The 17,898-nt window shown below is 50.6% G+C and overlaps 1 protein-coding gene and 1 long non-coding RNA gene across 2 annotated transcripts; both read left to right on the forward strand.

Annotated features, from left to right (window-relative positions):
• The first annotated feature begins 1,995 nt into the window (after positions 1–1,995).
• Positions 1,996–7,244, forward strand: C4H4orf54 (chromosome 4 C4orf54 homolog). The gene has a single exon (XM_085057948.1). It carries the CDS (start codon positions 2,102–2,104, stop codon positions 6,530–6,532), a length of 4,431 nt encoding a protein of 1,476 aa, XP_084914074.1. The 5' UTR covers positions 1,996–2,101; the 3' UTR covers positions 6,533–7,244.
• Positions 7,245–8,274: 1,030 nt separating this feature from the next.
• Positions 8,275–14,448, forward strand: LOC146437902 (uncharacterized). The gene is made up of 2 exons (XR_014851588.1): positions 8,275–10,912; positions 12,222–14,448. It is a non-coding gene; the product is annotated as an uncharacterized LOC146437902 (long non-coding RNA).
• The last annotated feature ends 3,450 nt before the right edge of the window (positions 14,449–17,898 follow it).

Consider the following 17,898-nt stretch of genomic DNA (forward strand, 5'->3'; position numbering starts at 1 on the left):
ATGAGAGAAGGCATCTGGCAGAAGGCAGAGGCAGAGCAGAAGGCCAGGCTGCTACAGCTGCCAGCATTCACCCAAGTACAACGAATGATTAGGGTTTAAAATGCATTCCTTTGCATCCCAAGCATTTGGAAAGGATTGTATTTGAGGATCTACTCTTAGCCCATCATCAATTAAAACTAAGATGTCTCTTAACAATGTACTAAAATATTGTCTTTCTCTAGCTATGTCATGGCTTTATTGTGGCTGCTTGAGACAGAGGAGCAAGTCTGTAATATGTGTGGATGGGACACAAAACCCAGTGAAGTTGTTTGGGGATAATGATGCCATTTACCACAGCTCTGTGGAGAACTGCAGCTGCTGTGTGTACAACAGGAGTTGAAGCTACATAAACCTGGGCTAAGACTAAGGCTGAATGAGCCTAGTACTCATTAGAGCTGGTGCCCAGCTTCTCATTAACAGCACACTGGAGGCAGGACAGACTCAGTGAGGATGGGAATTAATTATCCCTGCTGCTTGGGGAGAGCCTCACTGCACACAACTTGACTTGCTCCAAACCCTCCAAGTCTGGAGGATATGTCTTTCTGTTAAAATATCACATGGTGCTTCAGTAATATTTTCCATCCTATCAATCTACAGCCTATGAAAACACCATGTATCTATGTAGGGTACTAAAAACTGGAGCCACTTCCCCTGTTTTCCTCCAGGCAGCAGAGACCCTTATCTGAAATAAGCTATGAGGCTGCCCTTGCTGCAGGGAGCCTCACAAGATTCTGCTTGGGTTCAGGGAGCTCACTTTGCCTGGAGGCAGCAGGAACAATGCAGCCCCATGGGAAGGACGGCAGCAGAGCAGCCTGGCTATGGGGTGGGATGAGCAGCTGGGAGCACTGGGAAACCCTTGTTTTGACAGGACAGTGCTGGGAAGAGTTCTAGGATGGCATCTGCTTTGCATCTTGGTTTCTGTATCCCTGTGGCATCCCTGGCAGAGCTGCACACCATGCCAATGCATGCAGCTGTAAGGTCCTGGATCCTGGTAATTGCTTTAGGGATTTCCACACTCTCCCCCCACTCAGTTCAGTGTTGCCAGCCCAATGCCAGCTGGCTCACCTAAGTGTTCAGGTGCTGTAAATTTGGGATGTTGTTTTTTAAGCATCGGATGTTATCCACAATGGATACGTGAGGGCTGCTCCTCAGCATTGCTCACTTTCCTTCGTTTTTCCTCCTCTCTGTTTAACAGCTTGGCTTTTCAAAAATTCCATGGTGCTGGAGTGATTTTTGGTGTGTCATCTTGAGGACTGCTCAATAAAGCTCTGAGCCACCAAAGGTCAGGCATGCCACAGAAATGCCTATTAATAGGTCTCAGGTGCTGGTTGTGTCTAAACCGGCATTTCTTGGAAAGAGGCAGCTTGGGTGCCCCGAATGGTGGCTCTCTGGAATACTGCAAAGGTGCAGGGCCGGGCATCCACAGGGTGTCCCTGTGCAACACACCTCCCGCGAGTGGGGACACAGGGTGCAGGGGGATAGTTTAAGGAAGAAAATAGCTATTTAGCCGTTGGTGCCTGTGGGACGAGGCTGCACTTGCTGTAGACAAGCTGCGTGCTCAGCCGGTGAGCTGGGAGTTGTCTCCTCCAGCCAGGCTCCCCGGGGAGCTGGGCAGCGGCAGCATCTCTGCAGGCACGGGCGGCTCTCCCCTTCCAATGGGTGTCCGGGCGCCTTTATTCCGGCGAACACAGACGTTTAAAATAGGATTCCGTTCGACCGGCCTTAGTGACGCCTGCTCTATGTATAGTCCGCGCCTGGAGCCACCCAACTGAAGCCCATCTCAAAAAACCCGGAGGAACCTGGGCCCGTCCCGGGATGTGCAGGTCCAGCTCCCCCCGCGGTGGCCGGACGGCGGGGCTCCGGGGGGAGCTGAGCCCGGCCCGACCCCTCCGCCCCCCGGCGGCGATGCTCGCCCGGGCCGGGAGCCGGCGCGCCGGGCGGAGGAGGGGAGGAGACGGGAGGGGAGGGGAGGGCAGGGCGTGGGCGGCCGCTGCCCCCCCGTCCCCGCCGGCACGTGCCTGCCCGCCCCCTCGGGCCACTGCCGCGCCCCGACGGCCCCGGCATGGACGCGCCCGGCCAGCGGCCCGCCAGCCCCCGAGCCGGCCCGGAGGGCGCGGCGGCAGAACGGGGCCCCAGCCCGAACCCCAGCCCGGAGGCGGCCGCCAGGGAGGAGGAGGAAGCGGCGTACGTGGAGATCCGCGGCTCGCCGCGGAGGCCGGAGGAGAGCAGCCAGAAGCCCGAACTGGCCCCGGCCGGCGGCGCGGAGGGAGCGGCCGGTCCTGCACCGGACAGCGGAGCTGGTGGGACAAGGGATGGCGACTCGGCGAGCGGCGGACCCCCGGGGGAGGAAGCGGGGCCAGCATCCTTGGACCAGGGGCGGGATCGCCCTCCTTCCCCGGCGGCGGCGGAATGCGGGGCTGACAGCGGCCCCGGCTCCGTGGAAGCGGCGGGGAGCGGCGGGACGCCGGAGACGGGGGGCTGCCCGGAGTCCTCCTCCTCCTCCTGCCCTTCGCCCGTGACCAAGGCGGACGACTTTCCCGCAATGAGCGACCCGGTGTCGACGGAAGGCAAAACCTCCTCGTCCTCCTTCGGCTACGAAAGCGAAGTGGAGGATGAGGTCGCGGGGCGCAAGGCGACTCCCCCCGGCGCCCCCCCGGACACCCCTCCCGGCGGCGGCCGCGACGAGGCGCACTATATCAGCACGCAGGAGATCCAGCTGAGCGAGGTGGACCACGACATGGACTTCGATGCGGGGCTGGCCGCCCGCTGGGACTTCGAGGATAACAACGTGATCTACTCCTTCGTTGACTACGCCTCCTTCGGGAGCGACGAGACCCCGGGGGACACGCTGACGGAGGAGGAGGAGAATAGCTGCTACCTTAGCACGACCACCAGCGACCCTAACAACCAGACGGACAGCATCGACAACACCAGCAGCACCGAGATCGTCAGCCTTACCTCCGAACACGACACCCCCGGCGGGGACAAGCGCGCCAGCTCGGGGGAAAGCCGGTCCAAGCAGCCCGGCCGGCCCGGCGGGAGCCCGGGCGCCCAGCTTCTCCTATCAATCAAAGCCGCTTCCCGGGCTATAAATGAGTCTAGCAACGTGCACGGAAAGCAAAACACTGTTTACGCTGCCAAGCATGAAGGCGACATGAGTCTCCGTGTCGCCGCGGCTGCCGACCGCAGTGCGAGTTTTAAACAGGATGCGGTCCGCGACCACGCGAAAAAGTTCATCGCGGTCCCCGCGCGGCTGCAGACGCGGTGCGGGGCAGGCAGGGCAGGGGAGCACTCGAGCGGCGCCTCCAGCGCCGTCAGCGAGCTGGACGATGCCGACAAAGAGGTGCGAAACCTTACGGCCAGGGCTTTCCGCAGCCTGGCGTACCCCTATTTCGACACCCTGCGCCCCGGCTCCCGCGCCTCCTCCGCCTCCCTGTCCGACAATGCCTTGGGCATCAACCGCTGGTCCACCTACCTGGACCTCAAGTGTGGCAGTCTGGGGCCGAGAGCCGAGCCCAGCCTGCTGCGCTCCGGCCGCTCGCAGACCAAAGCCCTCGAGTTCGTGGTCAGCAAGCTCGACGGGGAGATCGCCCACGTCGAGACGCCGCGGCGGCTGCGGGCGGGCTCCCGGGTGGTGACCCTGCTGGACCTCGGCGATGCCGCCGAGGCCGGGGAGCCGCCGGCGGCGGAGGGCGGCGGGAAGGGGTCCAGCAAGAAGTCCAGGTTCGCCTCCAGCCTCCTCAAAAACGTCATCTCCAAGAAGATGCAGCTGGAGCACGAGTTCAAGATGGAGCGGGGCGAGATCACCGACACGTCCAACACCGGGCCGGGCGCGGGCCGGGAGCCGGAGCCCGCCGGCGGCAGCGGCGGCCGGGAGCGGCAGCGGGAGGGCGGCGTGCAGCGGCAGAACTCCCGGCACTCGGAGGGCGGCTCGGACTGCGCCGCTGCGCCGGCGGAGGATGCGGGCGAGGGCGGCGGGGGTCGATCTCCGGCCTCCAAGGCGTCGACGCCCCGCGAGGGGAACCGCAGCCTGGACCGGGCGCTGTCGGAGGAGCTGTGCGAGGTGAAGCGCAGCGCCTCGGAGGCCATCAAGGCCACCTTCCTCCGCAGCCAGAACAGCGCCTTCAGGTCCTGGAAGGAGCGGGAGGCGGAAAGGAAGGAGGAGAGGGCGCCCGTCGGTAAGCTGAAACTCTCTTCCAGGCACGACTGGCGAGCCGATCTGGGTGAGATCTCTGCCGGCAAGTCCACCAAGATGTCCCGCTTGTTCGTCCCCGCCATTCAGCACACCGCTCGGGAGAAGGAGTCCGGCAAGCGGGCGACCAAGTGCTCCGCCGCGGCCGCCGCCGTCTCCTCGCCCGCCGCCGGCGCCGCCGCCACCTCGCCCCCCGCCGCCAAGCCCAAAGCCCCCGAGATCAAGATCAGCCTGGGCAGCCTGCAGCAGCCCCGGGACGCCGCCTTCAGCATCGCCCAGCTGCTGACGCCGCAGATCGCAGGCCGGCCGCCGGAGGAGGGCAGGGGACAGCCGCTCAAGCCTCTCAGGGCCGGCGACGGCCCCGACAAAGTGCCGCAGTTCCTGGTGCGCGACGTGAGGGACAGCAAGTACAGAGCCCAGGGGATCCTCCACCAGGTGCGGGACGTGAGGAAACTCATCAAAAGCTCCTACAGCGCCGACTCGGGAGATAACAGCAGCGACAAGGGCAGCGGCGCCTCCGAGCAAGGCGGCCCGGAGCAGAAGCCCCGGCAGCAGCTGGTCATCGCCGGTGTCCCCCGGTCCCTCTCCCCCGTGGTCATCACCTGCCAGGCGGTCGGCCACGCCGGCACCAAGCCCACCGAGGCGGGAGCCAAGGCGGCGGGCAAAGCGCCGGCCTGCCCCCCGGAGGGCACCGTCCTGGTGCACCGTACCTCAGGCAGGCTGCCAGTGGCCACCATCGCTCCCAACAAGAGCGATGCTCGCCAGCCGGCCGTGCTCAAGATCGTCTCCAAGTCCTCCGCGCCCTGGCGGCACCAGCCCCCGCCGCCGCCCGCCGAGAGGAGCCGGGGGCCGGAGGAGGACCCGCGGGAGGAGAGCAAGACGGCGCCGGTGCAGAACGCGCTGGAGAAGCTGACGGCGGCGGTGCGGAGCATGGAGGAGCTGTACAGCTTCAACAAGCGCGAGTGGAAGCGCAAGAGCGACCCTTTGCCCATCACCGACAGCCACGTCCTCTCCCTCATCGCCAGCCAGGAGCGGGGCGCAGGGTCCCGACCCGCCGCTGCCGCTGCCGCTGCCGCTCCGCCCCCGCCGCCGCCGGCGGACAAGGCGGAGGAGCCGTCGGGCAAGGGGCAGGGCACTGAGCGGCTGCCTCGCCGCTCCTCCAACAGCGCCGCCGACAAGGTCTCGGCCAAGGCGGCCGCCTTCGAGAGCCTGGCCCGGCAGCGGCAGCGCGGCCCGCCGGCGCCCCGCACCGAGCCGCCCGCCGCCCCCCGCGCCCTCCTCACGCTCCGCGGGGCGGGAGGAGCCGCTGCCCCCGCTCCGGCCAAGCTCCCGTCCGAGGGCGGCCCGCGGGGTCCGGCACCGCCGCGCTCCCCTCGGCTGCCCGCGGGCGGCGGCGACGCGGAGCGCGGCCCCGACTGCGGGAACTATCTGTCCCTGCCGCTGAAGGCCGCCGCCGAGCCCGGCTCTCCCCCGTCCCCGGGGGCGGCGGCGGCGGGTGGCGGCGTCCGCCCCAGCCCGGTGTCGGCGGCGGCCGCCGCGGCGGCGCTGTGCAGCCTGCAGCCCTTCGGCACGGCCAAGCCCCCCGGCAGCCCCAGACCGCCCCAGCCCGGATCCCCGCCCGCCGAGGAGCCCCCCACCGCCGCTCCGCAGCCCGCCGAGGGTCCGCCCGCCGCCCTGTACCGCCCGCCGCTGCCCTTCGCCGCCCTGCCCGGCGCCGCGCCGCCGCCGCTGCTCTGCTTCTCGCCCTCCGTGCCCTCCGCGGCCACAGCGGCCGAGCCCTTCCCGCAGACGCAGCGCAAGGTGCTGCTGGACGTGAGCACCGGGCAGTACTACCTGGTGGACACGCCCGTGCAGCAGCCCCTCAAGCGGCGCCTCTTCGACCCCGAGACCGGGCAGTACGTGGAGGTGCCGGTGCCCCAGCAGCCGGCCGTCGCTCCCGTCCCGCTGCCTCTCTCGCCCCTCGCCCTCAACGCCGGCGCCTATGGCGCCACGTACATGCTGTACCCCGGGCTGCTGCCCGCCGCCACCGTGCTGCCCGCCGGCGCCCTGCAGCGCCCGCTGTCCCACCCGGGCAGCGATGCCAGCGCCCCGGCAGAGCCCGGCAGCCCCGCCGCGCCAGAGGCGGCTTTCGCGGAGAGTCCCTACTACGTGGCTACCAGCAAGGGCCCGCCGGCGCCGCGGCACGGGGCGGCCGAAGCCAAGCCGGTCATCAGCATCACGGCGCCGGCCACCGGCCCGCGGATCGTCGCGCCGCCCTCCTTCGACGGCACCACCATGCGCTTCGTGGTGGAGCACCGGTGAAGAGCGCGGGTGAGTGGTGCTGCCCGTCGGGCACGGCTGTCACCGCTGATGGGTCAGGGCAGACCGGTTTATGGCCAAGTGACAACTGCCACAGCTTATCCTCAGCGGGGAGAAGGTCCACAGACAGACCCTCACCAGGGCCTAAAATATAGATAGAAAGTTAGGCACACCCGTTGGAGCAGTTCAGTATTCCTTGGAGCAAATAACTTCTTTTTTTGGGAGTTTCAGTAGAAGCACACCATAGCTGCTTGTCACACAAACTGTATTTCTGCAGCCCTATGGCTGGGGTACCTCCCTTTGCTCCCAGGGATGGCAGTGTGGTTGGGCATCTCTGGATCCATCATCTGGACCCATCTTGCAATGAAAGAGCCCCTACACCACAGCAGCACATCCTCTTCTTGTCTCATCTCTCACTTCCCCCTCCCAAGGGGAGATGAGTACCTCTCTCTTTGCCCTGAACCTGTTTCTCCCCAACCTCAAGAAGAGTGGGAGAGGGTTCTGATGGAAGCAAACCCTTATTCTGGGTCTTTCTTCTTAGTGGGGTGAGGTGCATGGAGTGGTCCCTGGGGTGCTGTCCTGGTGCCATGGTGCTGCTGGCAGGGGCAGAGGTGCCCACAGCTGCCGGGGCTGCTGGAGGGCTCCAGTAGGCTCAGGGGCAAAGCACAGTTTTACACAGCAACTCCAAGCTTGGAGTGCCATAGTCCTGGCAGTGTGCAGTTACCTGGAGCTGTAACTCAGGGCCAGCCTCCAAAGGCAGGGATATACAGGGGCACCAAGTACCTGTCCTGGAGCAAGGAGGAGGCCACGGGCCTGGGCATGCATTGAAATGGTGTGGTGCAACATGTCTTGTGCAAAATAACCAAGGAACTATAACATTTCATTTAAAAAGACCTGAAATATTACAAAAATGCCTTCAGGATTGGTGTCACTGCTTCTTTTGCCTCTTGTGCTAGAATTCATGGCTCATCTTTATCACATGCAGAATTAGGCAGAGCTGCCAAATCCTCTCTTACCAAAGACTCACAGAGTTGGTTTTTTCGTGTCTATGAAGAGGCAAAGAGTGGAAGAGTGGCAACAGTCAGAGGTTTGGGTTTGTCTCCAGTTTGCACTGAGGTTTGTCCAGTTGCAGGTTTGAGGGTAAATTTTGTCTTCCAGCACTTGGGTTATTTTTTTTTGCTTTAAACTTTTTTTTAATTTGCTTTAATCTTTTTTTAAGTTTGCATCATCTACTTCTGCATAGTAGATTATTTGTTGAACAAAACCTTACTGATATGATTTATACACTAACTTGTCTGCTTGTAAATATTTTATCTTGAAAGTTCCATTCTTTGATTCTGGCTATTGATGAAGTTGTTTTCATTGGCCCTCATGGGTTAGTCAGGACAGACAATGTGCCAGTTTGAGTTTTGCTGTGCTACTTGAGTTCATCTTCTCAGTAAAGTCTTCATAGAGAATCTAGATAAAATGGCAAAAAGTAGTTGATTATATTCCATTTGGTCTGGAGGCTGAAGTGAGACTGCTAGCAGAAGAAATTTATTAGATTTCAGATTAGAGACTTCTTCACATTTTTTAAAAGGTGGGGTATATACTACATGTATTTGTATACATGTATATAGTACATGTATTTGTAACAGTTGCTATTTAAACAAAAACCTCTAGCTCTTCTTTTATCACTTTAAAAGCCAAAGCCATCATATTTCCTGGTGTGCCCTGCTCCCCAGTTCCCAGAGGATTATCCAAAGACTGGTGATGCAAAAATGTGCATACTCGTTACAGAAGGCCATTCAGCAGTATGAGGACTTTCATTTAATTCTACCATTCTTTTAATCTTGGAACATGGCATGGTGCATGTTGCCTAACACAGACAGGGATGCTCCCTCTGGGCCATCTCAGACCTGCTGGGGCAGGTGTCCTGCTGCTGTGCAAAGGATGCAGTGTGCAGTTTTTTCCTTGACATGTTCTGACAGTCATAAAGTGAATAATTCTAACTGCATGCTGCAGGATATATTTACCTTGTCATTAGACCTTGGTTATTCATGTATCTTATCTCTCAGTGGAAAATTAGGTATATACCAAGGGGAATCACACCTATAGCTTTCTTCCTGTTATTTTCATTCACCTACAAAACTTCCATGTCCCTGTGGATAATTTTTCCTCTTCTTCTCTCTTTTATTATCTACTTTTTCTTTCATTTTCCATTATTTTCCTCTATCTCCTTTGTTATTCCCTTCCTAATGAAAATCATTTGTTTGCTTGGGGTGGTGTTAGTCCCCTAACAAAAACAGCAGTATAATTTCATGTGAATCAAAGGGTGAACTGTTGTTAACTTTTTAAATTCCAATTGCTTTTACATCAAACCAGATTTTTTTTTTTTATTTTATTGCAGCAATGCTGTGCAGATCCTAAAAGTGAGCCAGATTTCATCCTTTGAGTGTGAGAGTTGAATAAGGTACTGCCCTTTCAGGTCCCTTTTTTTCACTAGGCAGAATGAGCTGAATGAATTCTCTTTCCACTCCTGAATTCCTTTCTGCACTGCACATATTATCTTCATCCCTTCTTTGCTCTGTTTCTTTCCCATCTTCATTCACAAACTGTGTCACTGTGTCAAGGAGTGCTCCAGCTTGGTCTCTGTCACCTCTTGGAGGTCAGTGTGACTTGAAGCTTTGGTAATGGTGTGATGCCCGTGGTGGTGTTGGCACCAAATCCTCTGCACATCTGCTGCTCTTCCAGCTCTTCCTTTTGTATCTGGTGCTCTTTTCTGCATAACCTTTGGGATAAAATGGATCCCATCAATTTGTATTCTGACACAACCCAAACTGCCGTTTCTGAGCTATTCTTAAGTTCTTGATATGCAGAAAATAGTAGAAGATATGTGCATGTTTCTGAGAGATATGGTAAGGTTGCTTCTTTCCTTCCTCTTCACTCACAGCAGAGGGGGAGCTTTAGCAACAACATTCTTGATTGAGGCATTTCTTCCTTGATATGGGAAAAAAGTTATGCTAATTTTTAGTTCAAATAAACTTGCATCCAAGCCCAGACAACACTGACCTGTAGTGAGTGGACTGCCTGACAGGAGCTCATTCCCAGCATGAATGACTGAAAAACTATTTTTAACTTTTACATCTATCCCACATTATACTCTGGGGAGTTGCTGCCTTGTGTTAGGTAAATAAATGAGAAAAGAAAAGGTAGTAAAGTAGAAAGCAACTGTAGTAAGTTGTACTGCCAATATTAGAAGGGTATTTTTCATTGTTCTGTTTAAACATGAGCATAAACACCTTATAGTTGCGGGAATACATATGCAAATATATCTATTTGTTGTGGTTTCTTCCTAACTGCTATCAGATAATCTATGCCTGCCTTTAAAAATTAATTTTGTGTGGATAGCCATACAAATGATTTTTAAAGGCTCATAACTTGATACCTTTAAACTTTGTCTTAGTTGTTCCCTGTTCAGCAGGATTATGTCTACATTACTAAGTCAAGAAGTCAGTTTACAGTGTAATATGCATTACACAGTATTTACTTATGCTGATGCCTTTGCTGAGAATTTAGTAAAGCATTTATCTAGTTTTAGTGGGAAATACTGAATATTCCAAGAACTAAATAGACTTCAATATTTGATCTAGTAAATCAGTCTACAAATGCAAATGAGTGTGACCTTCAAAACTGAGGCTACTTAGGAGACATTTCAATAATGCTTAGCCTTGATACCAATATAAGTTAATGGTGAGCTTAATGACTCCTTCTGCCCAGGATGATTTCCTGAGCCAGTATTTAAATCTTAACTTCACAAATCTCAGAGCATGTGGGTATGGGTTGTTCCTTTTTCGTGACATATTCCATGCTGGATGCTGTGTTGGTAAGGAAAGCCCCCAGGTTTTGAACCGAGCTGATGGATCACTTAAATCCCGCATGGGTCACAGTGCCCTGTTCCCACCTATGTCCATGGAGCTCCCCAGGACCAGTCTGGCAGGAGCTGTGGGGCTGTAAGGCATGTTCCACACCTTGAGCAGCAAGGATGGGTTCTGCTCAATAAAAGCAGGGCTGCCTGTCACTGCCTGACTCAGTTTAAAAAGTTGGGTGCTGTTGTCTGATTGTTGGCAGTGGCTTAGGAAATGGGTAGCAAGGGCAGTGTGATGGCAAAGGAGATATTTATGCACTTCTATAGAGGAGTAAAGATTGTTCACATTGTTGTGGCAGCTCTCTAAAAATCTATACTAATGATGCTTTTCTGGTTTTGTTTGTTTTTTCCACAGGGATAAGGAAGAATTATGCTTCTTTAATTTGAAATACACTTGGTAACTCTTCAACATTGATCCTAAAAACTGCTTCTACAGTTTTCTCAATTTTTTTGCTTCATCATACAAAAACAAGCATGTAAGTTTCTTGTTTTCTCCTAAATGCCCCTCTGTTTTGGAGTATGCCTACATTTAATTATGTGAGCAACACTAAATTACTGCATTATTTTGTGCAAAGCTGTTTTTGTACTGAAGCCAGTCTGCAGGCTTCAGGCATTGCCTCTGTGCTGGTAGCTAATGGTAGTAATGCCACTACAGCTGTTTGTAAAATGCAGGGTGCAAATGCAGCAGTGTTTCACTGTGGGTCAACACACAGCTTCATTCAGGTCCCTGGAATATGTTGTCATGATCCCGTGCAGCCCTGCAGCTCTTGAAAAATAAAACAAAGCCCTCTGCTCTCTCCTATTGCAGTAAATCAAGGTCTTCCACTCAGGTTTTGGTCACAATTTGCAATCAGATGGTTTTTTTGTACTATGTACTTTTCACTTGGAATTGCAGACGAAGAGAGCTGCAGTGTTAAATTAATCTTTAGGGTTTTTTTTTTTTTTGGCATGGTTAAAAACAAACTGTGTAAAAGTCAGAAAGCACGTTTGATTGTTTTTGGTTTTTGTTTGCTCCTCTGTACTATGTTGAACATCACAAGTTGCCTTAATTATGACAGCGCTTAAATACTGGGGAACCAGAGAGTGAATGTAATATTTTAAAATCCTGGTTCTAGAGGAGAGAACAGCATTTATTTTTCTTTAAGACTGCAGTCTCTTCTTCCTAAAATTGCAACGTTGTTGAAAACAATGCCCTGTAAGAGGAATTTTTTAATGTTACAGCCTCAATACTATGTCGTTATTTCTTTAGCTGTTGTTTGACAGGTTCATCCGAGGGCTACAATTACAATTTGCTAAGAAAATATTGATCTTTCATACAAGAAAATATAAAGTAAGATTACTGACAATGCAGTGATTTATATGTCCAACTCTGCTTAAACTGATTGTTTTGTTACCAGCAACTAGTTTGCCTCACCAAAAGAGAATTACTATTATGACAGTAAAACTAAAATACAATAGTCTGTTCCCCGATCAAAATTTTGGTTCAGTGAAGCACTTTGGGAAGCAAAGAGCAAACCTAAATTATATATGATAAATTATATAACATAAAGCTTTCTTGAGGTAACAGATTAGTATTTTAACATCTAAATGCAAAATCAAAAAGTCTAAACTTCAGCATTTGCCTACAGGCAGGATTTTCCTCCACCTGTTCTAAAGACTTCCTGCAGTTAAGGAAGTTTCAGTGCTTCCCATTTTTAAAATAAGCCCCAGGTTTTCATTTTCCTGAGTAACTCACAAGACACAGAAAACTCAGGTTATATTTCAATGCAATTTATTTGTTTACAGGCGCAAATTGAAGTTGTCCTCAGGATGAAATGCACTGCAAGTACGCAGATAGCGAGTGATTTCTCATGTATCTTCTCATTCATTTTCATCATTGTGGAAACCCAGTAAATATTCTAACCCCTTTTAGAGGGCTTGGCCTGCCCAGCTAGAGCACTTATTGTGTAAGGCTAATCCCTGTGCTCCTCAGCTGTCCAGTCTGCAGTTACAAGCTTTAACTTCCCATTGGAATTCAGGCTGACTGCCTCTTAAAGGAAATTAATGCTGCTCCGCCTTCCTCACGACTGATAAGTCTGTAGGTGTTGTGATTAGAGTGTCAGTGTTAAACAGAACAGTACTTGGGACTGCAGGACAGTGCAGGTACCAGAGTAGGTGGTCCCCTGTGACACACACGTGTGCAGGAGGTACAGTATAATACTAGCATCCCTCTTCAAAAATGTTCCTGTCCTACCTTTTCCTATATCGGTGCTCGGAGCGGAATTTCATGTTGCGGTTTACAAGATATAGGTTTGCACACACAACCTCAGGTTTACAGTTTCACCCGGTGTACTTGAAAGGAAAAAAAAATGCATAGACAACAAGTGCCCAGGAGTTCAGCATGTATTTTCTGGAGGAAAAATTTGTAGGGCTTCTTTTCACTGCCTGTGGAGATGAAAACTATGAAAAGAGAGAATACCAACAGCTATTTATTTTCTCAGGGGAGATAACTTCAGTGGAATGTGTCAATCCAAATGTCAAATAGTGTTTACTTGATATTGTCTATTACTAAAGAGACCTCATGTTTGCATCAAGGGGTCAATTTTGCAAGGTGCTTCACTTCACAGACCCAGACCAGCAAAGCCTTCACATGCATCTCCAACTTCAGATATCTAAGCAGATTCCTGGGGACTTCAGTGGAAGGATATTTTCCTTCACACACCAATGCAAAACTTTGCAGAACTCATCCCAGAGTGCTGAGTGCCTTGCAGACCTGAGCACTGTGTTCTTCACTTTATAGAACCCAAGCTCTGGGCTTGAGTCGAGCTGGACCCAGCAGCTAATGCCACAAAAGGTCACCAGAAAAGAACTCTGGTAATATGGTGCTCCTCCATGTATAGCCAGTGGTGAATTTCTCCAGTGGATGGGGTGATGTGTAACCACATATCTTGGATTAGAGTCAAGCCCTCCATGTCAGGGCTCTATACAAGCTGCTAGTATTATATGTTTCACGGTGCAGTCATAGTATGTTACAGCTGAAATTCACCCCATGTGCAAAGCAGGGCAAAATCCTGTGCGCCACTCAAGTTCCCTCCCAGCCCTGCTGTCAGGGTTCAAGGGATGCACCAGCCAGCTGTCCACGCGTTTTAGGTCAGGATCCAATTAAAAGTTGGAGTGGGACTGGAGTGATGCCCCAGAATGTTGCTCTGGTCTTTTGCAACAGGGTTGGTTTCACTCAGACAAATTTAACCCTTGGTGAATCAATTGGTGAATGATTTGAAATGTATTTATGGGTTGTGTGGGGTGTTTTTCCCCCTTGTCTGCATCCAAAGCTACCTTTATTCTTTAGTGTTGATGGCCAAAGTGTCATTCCCTATGCTATATTGCCATTAACTTGTCGCTACCTGAGAACACATACTTCAAAAATGCTTGTGCTTTTTTTTCACCTATTTCTTTTTTTTTTTTAATTTCTTCCATTTTTGTCCCCCACCCCTTTCTTTTTTCCTCTCATTTTTAAAGGGGTGGGTTAGTTATCAGTGTAAAGATATTTAAAAGTGCAAATGTGAAGTAAGGATAATGATTGTCTAGAGGATGTGGGTGTTATGTCTGATGAGAGGGGGTGGGCTGTAAGGCAAAGGGGAAAATGCTGTGAACGCATTGTGCTGATGATTGTTGCCTGTGGAGGAAAAATTAAGAAAAAGAAGATGTATAACTGGAGAGAAATGGACTCTTTGAGCTGCTCTCAATGGAGACAACAACGTGGCAAGTGCATAGCTGAAACCCAAAGTGATCCCACTGCAGGATGCCGTGGGCCTGGGATTGAAGGACAGCGGAGTCGCTCTCGGAATTGCACACCGGGAACACTTCAGTGCATCACAGCCACGGGAGAACAGACTGACTGAAACTGCCAAGTACCAAAGTTTGTAACTGAATGAGTTGGCATTTGTATTATGTTGGGGTTTGTTTTGGTTTTTTTTCTCAAATGTTATAATAAATAAAATGTATTTTTCAGTAAAAGACACACTGCAAGTAAGCCTGCAGTCCTGCTTGGTTGTGTATTTGCAAAGTTACTTTGGCTGTTGTGCAGAAAAAGTGGTAACAGAGGCATTATTTGGTTCAACATGTAAAAAGCAACAGAAGAAAAGATTTCACCAGAGAGCAGATAAAAAATGCTGCACTCAGAGTCTCCTCGAGTTTGTCCCATTGTTGTAAGTCTCTTTTTGATCAGATCTCTCTTTATCCTTTCCTCTTAGGGCAAAGGGAAGTTGGCATTGCTGCTTTTTTTTTTTTTTTTTTTAAATTTTAACCCAAGTATTACTTAAATGAAAAAAGAACTCCTCAGTTTCAGTGAACTAACTTTGATTGGTATATGGGTTTGGGTATCCAAAGAACTTCATCTTTGTCTGTTGTAATATGTCCAGAGAGAGAAACTGGTGGGGTGAATAACCTTTTCTGCTCATTCTCTCTGTTACTTTCATTGCCTAATATTGCAATACAAGCAAAGATAGGATGACTTTCCTAGTGGATAGCAGCCTTGCTTGAATTATTACTAGGAAAAATCTTTTGCTGCTTTCATATGTTCTTTCAACCCTCATGGAGATTGAGAAGGTTTCTGTTGTAAAAATCCAAGAGTTTAAACAAGCATGAGTCAAACACCAAAAAAATCACAAAATAGACTTGAAAACTAAAATATTTCTTTCGCAGTTTAAAAGAATACTTTCATTTCTCAGTTTTCAGTATGTAAGGGGCATACTATAGTGATCTTCCTTTTAATCATGTGCCTGAGGTAAAGGAAAACTGATTCTCACCTCATTTTTTATCCACAAGTAATACAGTGTGAAGACATCTGCTGTGAATTTGCCTTATCATTCCAAGACATGGCTACATGATCTTCCCACCTTGCTGGACGCACAAGTTTACGGGTAAAGCAGTGCTTTGGTGTTTGTGACCTTCTCCTCTCTCTTCCCAGATTTGCTGGGATTTGTAGCTTAGCTCAGCATCCGCTATGGATGTCACTGGTGGCTTCACTGCCAATGTCTAAACAGTGATTCCCATAGAGATACACGTGGCAGCCCCAAAAGACTTAAGATTGGAATGAGAATAGATGTTAAAAGGAAGAATGGGGAAGAGCGGGGAATGAACAGGGAAGAGTGCAGCTACACAGGCATAGCTGAACAGGAGCAAGCTGGGTAACCACAGGAGATAAAGGCTAACCAAAACAGACACAAACACACACTGGGTGTGTAGAGCAGAGAGAAAGGCCTTGGCTCACTTTGTTCTAACTAGAGAAGTCTGAAATTGCAACGGGACCTGGGGTTGTGGACCAGAAAATCTGGGAGCTCTCCTTTACTTTCCTCAAAGGAGAGCTGCCAGAGCCTGACTGTAATGGAGGTCTGTAACAAGATCTTCAGAGCACTGCTGCTTTCTCACAATAGATGGAAAATTTTGGCTGAAACCTCTACAAAAGGCAGGTCCAAAGTAAATAAACTGAGACATGAACTTTAACCTTTCCCGAAGAGGCCAGTCTTGCAACACCTGTTTGTCCAGCTACAAAGTGCCTCACACCACATGAATCCACTGAAATTAAAGTATGAGGATTTCTTATGATACCTTAAATAAACTGAAAGGTGGAATATGTCTGGGATTTTTAAGGATTGCTGGAGAAAATATTGTAAGTTTCCACGTAGTCTTTAAAATATCACTGGTAGGAATGATGAGACCAAAAAGGTAAAAGTGTAAATCTATTGTCAAAAGGAGTGGGAACAAAGTAAAATGAGAAGCAGATAATTCCCTGATGTCAGATCTAAACAAGCTATCCAAACATAAAATATAACACCTAAAAAAAATTTAAAAAAAAAAAAAAGCATCTGTTTTAGAACTGCTGTCCCCTGGGCTTGTCGCTATTGAGAACACATAATCTGCTGACCAAACCCAAATTATATCCCCATATATACGAATATTTTTTAAAGACTATATGAAAAATGTTCTTTAAAAATTAACACTCCTGGAAACTTGAAGGGGAAAGTCTCCAAGTATCTTTTGCAAGTGGGTTGCTTTTTGGACTTAGCTGGATTATCATTGCACTGTTCCTTCTGTGGCTTCCAATTAGAAATGACCACTCATTGGTTTGCTCCTCTAAACTTCATGTATCAATTATTAATTGCTACCATTGCTGATTACTTAAAAGTACGTTTAATACCATTATTAAATATGTATGTTACATCTTTGAGATTAACTCCCACTGGTCTGATAAATGCTTAGGGCACTTGCTTTGTTTGTAACCCTAAGTGTGTTTTCCCTTCAAATGCAGGCTTGAGCAATGTATTAATTTCACCTTATTTTTAGAAGTTTGTTAGTTTTGTTGTTTCTGTAGCTATGGAGCCCAACCAAGTAAGGAAGCCATGGCCTTCCATTACCCAGCTGTTGGACTAAACCTCTCCTGGAATCCCCATTATGTCCAGCTGTTGGGGTCAGATAGCTTCAGAAGCATCTGCTGCCATGCCAGGGGTTATCCACGAAGACACAGATCACTTCTGAAGGAGCAATGTGGGTCTCAGAGGCTCTGTTTGAGTTTCAAAGCTGTGGGAGCCCCACAACTGCCCTTACAGGCTGGCTGTCCCATTCTGAAAAAACAGTTTTCAGTAGTGAGGATGAACATACAATTTTCCTCAGAAAGCTGTGCCAGAGCTGGGTGAGTCAATGAAGCAAAAGACACAGATCAGACATAACCTATTGATGTTAAAAAAACCTGCACATTTCTCTTGAAAGAGGAGCATGCCTAGTGGCGTTGGGCAGGTATTTGGCAATAGCTGGATTATCTTTTTCAACTGGAAACTATTTTATGTAAAGCTTTTCTGAAAGTGAGCACTGGTGTTACATTATTTGCCTGTGCCAAAGGGCCCAGTTTTACAGGAATCCATTCAGGAGGTTCTTCAATTTGATGAAGCTGAGTAAGCCTTGCAGTGGGATTGCTGATATCAGACAAAGATCTTTCAGATAAAAATTGCGTTATCGAGAACCTTTTTATTCTGATTTTGGGTTGTAAATTGATAGGTAAGCCTCGCAGAGTGTTGATGCAAATCAGGATGCAGAGTTGAGGTGTCATCTGTCGATATCTCAACTCTTTCCAAGCAAAATAGTGATGGTAGGTGTTTCATTGTCCACCTTCTATATTTAGGGTTTCACATCCCTGTAGGAGGGGACTGCCTCTTGCTAGGTGCATGAGTACGTAGCTCTGCTCTTATTTTTGTTTTATGTAACACAAAGAGCAAGTAGTAATAACAAATGCAAAAGCTTGTCTTCACTTCATTCCTGAAACAGCAGTGGAGGTATCAGAGTGTCTACAGCATGGAGGGTGCAGCCTTTGAGAGGGGATGTTGAGGTCAGGATTGATGCTGGAGAGGAGTGCCTGGGCAAAACCTCTCCTCTGGGCAGCGGTTTGGGCAGGCACCTCCAGTCCATGGTGCATCCAGCTGGAGCTCTC

Source organism: Lichenostomus cassidix, chromosome 4, assembly GCF_008360975.1.
Source record: "Lichenostomus cassidix isolate B80296 chromosome 4, HeHo_3.0, whole genome shotgun sequence".
Classification (NCBI taxonomy): Eukaryota; Metazoa; Chordata; class Aves; order Passeriformes; family Meliphagidae; genus Lichenostomus; species Lichenostomus cassidix.